The sequence below is a fragment of the Dromiciops gliroides genome, chromosome 4 (assembly GCF_019393635.1).
Source record: "Dromiciops gliroides isolate mDroGli1 chromosome 4, mDroGli1.pri, whole genome shotgun sequence".
In the NCBI taxonomy this organism is placed as follows: Eukaryota; Metazoa; Chordata; class Mammalia; order Microbiotheria; family Microbiotheriidae; genus Dromiciops; species Dromiciops gliroides.
In genome coordinates this window covers 50,282,414-50,285,742 of record NC_057864.1, presented here as the reverse complement: position 1 = coordinate 50,285,742, position 3,329 = coordinate 50,282,414, and the positions used below count along the sequence as shown (strand labels likewise).

General features: G+C 44.4%; 1 protein-coding gene across 1 annotated transcript; it reads left to right on the top strand.

Moving 5' to 3' along the window:
• The first annotated feature begins 652 nt into the window (after window positions 1-652).
• Window positions 653-1,994, top strand: LOC122725405 (alpha-enolase-like). The gene has a single exon (XM_043962506.1). It carries the CDS (start codon window positions 653-655, stop codon window positions 1,955-1,957), a length of 1,305 nt encoding a protein of 434 aa, XP_043818441.1. The 3' UTR covers window positions 1,958-1,994.
• The last annotated feature ends 1,335 nt before the right edge of the window (window positions 1,995-3,329 follow it).

Below are 3,329 nucleotides of genomic sequence, written 5' to 3'. Positions count from 1 at the left end.
ATATGATTTTACTTTTTACATCTTGCACTAAAATGATCTCATGCTGCATATCCAGAATGGTTTCTTGTGCTTTGAATTAGGGAGACCTGGGGATGCATCTTGCTTTTGGCATAAGATTGCTGTGGGGCCCTGGACAAGTAGGAAAAATGGGGCTGTACCATAGAAAGAAGATGTCTTCTGTTGCCAGAAGATCTGAGTTCCTGACTGAAAAAATTCAAGTTCTTTGTGAATAGTAACTATTTCTTCTTCTCCTCCTCCTCTTCTTCTTGTCTTTGCATCTAAAACTTCAATACAGAGATACATTGGGGGAGCTGAATTAATGCTCCTTGAATCATTGTGATTAGTGCTTACTGTCCATATATCTTTGGGCAAAGTGTTTAATCTTTTTGGGACTCAGTTTTCTCATCTGTAAAATAAGGAGGTTGAACTATAGTGTTCCTCAGGCCCCTTCCACCTCTTACTAACTGTGTGACCCTTCTCAAGTCACTTAATACTGTTGGCCTCAATTTCCTCACAGATAAAATGAGCTGGAGAAGGAAATGAGAAATCATTCCAGGACCTTTGCTAAGAAAACTCCAAATGGGAACATTAAGAGTGATACACAGTTCTGTTCTCTGAACCTTGCGGACGAGACCCCATCCAGAAACTCAACATGTCTATTCTCAAGATCCAAGCAAGAGAGATCTTCGCCTCTCGTGGAAATCCCACTGTTGAGGTTGATCTCCACACTGCAAAAGGTCTCTTCCGAGCTGCTGTGCCCAGTGGTGCTTCTACTGGCATCCATGAAGCCCTGGAGCTCCGAGACAATGATAAGACCCGCTACATGGGGAAAGGTGTCTCAAAAGCGGTTGAGCACATCAATAAAACTATTGCCCCGACCCTGGTTAGCAAGAAACTGAATGTTGTGGAACAGGAGAAGATTGACAATTTGATGATTGAGATGGACGGCACCGAGAACAAATCTAAATTTGGTGCAAATGCCATCTTGGGAGTGTCTCTGGCTGTTTGTAAGGCCGGCGCTGCTGAGAAAGGTGTCTCCCTCTTCCGGCATATTGCTGACCTTGCTGGCAATGATGAAGTTGTCCTGCCAGTTCCAGCCTTCAACGTAATCAATGGGGGCTCCCATGCTGGTAACAAGCTGGCCATGCAGGAGTTCATGATCCTCCCAGTTGGTGCAGCAAATTTCAAGGAGGCCATGCGCATTGGAGCTGAGGTCTACCACAACCTGAAGAGTGTGATTAAGCAGAAATATGGACAGGACGCCACCAATGTAGGGGATGAGGGTGGCTTTGCTCCTAACATCTTGGAGAATAAGGAAGCTCTGGAGCTGCTGAAGAATGCCATTGGTAAGGCCGGCTATACTGATAAGGTCGTAATTGGCATGGATGTGGCTGCCTCAGAATTCTTCCGATCTGGGAAATACGACTTGGACTTCAAGTCACCTGATGATGCCAGCAGATACATCTCCCCTTCTGAGCTTGGCGATCTCTATAAGAGCTTCATCAAGGACTATCCAGTGGTGTCTATTGAAGATCCCTTTGATCAGGATGATTGGGAAGCTTGGAAGAATTTCACTGCTACTGCTGGTATCCAGGTGGTGGGGGATGATCTCACTGTGACCAATCCCAAGCGCATTGAAAAGGCTGTGAGTGAGAAGGCCTGCAACTGCCTCCTACTCAAAGTGAACCAGATCGGCTCCATAACTGAATCTCTCAAGGCGTGCAAGCTGGCCCAGTCCAATGGGTGGGGAGTAATGGTTTCTCATCGTTCTGGGGAGACTGAAGATACCTTCATTGCAGACCTGGTGGTGGGTCTCTGCACCGGGCAGATCAAGACTGGTGCCCCCTGCCGATCTGAGCATCTGGCCAAGTATAACCAGCTTCTCAGAATTGAGGAAGAGCTGGGCAGCAAGGCTAAATTTGCTGGAAGGAACTTCAGAAACCCCCGGGCCAAGTAAACTGGCCAGAAAGCCTCAGAGCCAGCAGGCACGAGTCTCCTCCATAGAAGTCTGCTCCTGTCCTAAGAATGGGCAGCTCCGAGTACTAGACCAGTTTTGTTTGGGAGCAGGGGCCTTTGCTGGTTAACTCTCCCTCTCCCTCCACTTTTCTGTGATGTTCTCACTGCTTCATTAGAACTGTCTTATCAGAGACTGTACCTGATCATCTGGTGCTCTGTTGGAGATAGCCTGTCATCTTGTGACTGGCTCCAGTGACTGTCTCATCCCCACCCCCTGTGTTAATGTGTGGAGTCTTATACTTGTGATGCAGCCCCGATGAGCCCACAGGCCTGATACTTAGTGGTTTCTTTGTGCAGAATAAAAGTATTCAGTAACTCACTGGAAAAAAAAAAAAAAAAGAGTGATACACAGGGGCAGCTAGATGGCGCAGTGGATAGAGCACTGGCCCTGGAGTCAGGAGTACCTGAGTTCAAATCTGACCTCAGACACTTAACACTTACTAGCTGTGTGACCCTGGGCAAGTCACTTAACCCCAATTGCCTCACTAAAAAAAAAAAAAAAAAAGAGTGATACACAACTGACAACAGCAATGACAATAACAATAATACTAATACATGGAACCAAGACCTGGTATAATTGTGGTAGATAATGCTAAAATCTTAGAGTGCTACATAAATGTGAGCGATTATTGTTGATCTCCTTTAATAAAATTTTCTTTAAATAATGAATAATATTACCATCAGAGAGTGATAGATTTATATTGTGAGGGGACCGTGGAGGCTGTCCAGTCCAAATGCCTCATTTTACAGATGGAAAAACCAAGGTCAATATAAGTTAAATAATTTGCCTGAGGTCACACAGCTACAGCAAATTGTTGGGGTTTTTGGTTGTTCATTTTGTGTTTCCTTAACTTCCATAGCCTCTTTAGTGCTCTCTCTCTCTCTTTTTTTTTCCTTTTATTGGGGGGGGGGGGAAGGCAATGAAGGTTAAGTGACTTACCCATAGTCACACAGCTAGTAAGTGTCAAGTGTCTGAGGTCAGATTTGAACACAGGTCCTTCATGTAATACTTCTTTAGAGGATGAAACATGAAAGATGAAATAATGGATGCATGCCACCCCATTATTTATATCAAGCAAGAGATTTTTAAAAAGATAGTATATGCTCATGAAAGGCATGAGCCAATGCCATAGATAATGTTTACAGAAGTCAGCCAGCCAGTCAATAAATATTTATTAAACACCTTCTATATGCCATGCACTTTGTTGACAGTTGGGAATCTAAGGAAAAGTAAAGGCAGTCTGTTCTCTCCACCATCTAAAACTCCTCAAGTGGGAGATAACATGTAAACAACTATATGTAAACAAGCTTTA

Coding starts and splice junctions, on each gene's coding strand:
- LOC122725405 (XM_043962506.1), top strand. CDS start 653: ATGTCTATTCTCAAGATCCAAGCAAGAGAGATCTTCGCCTCTCGTGGA.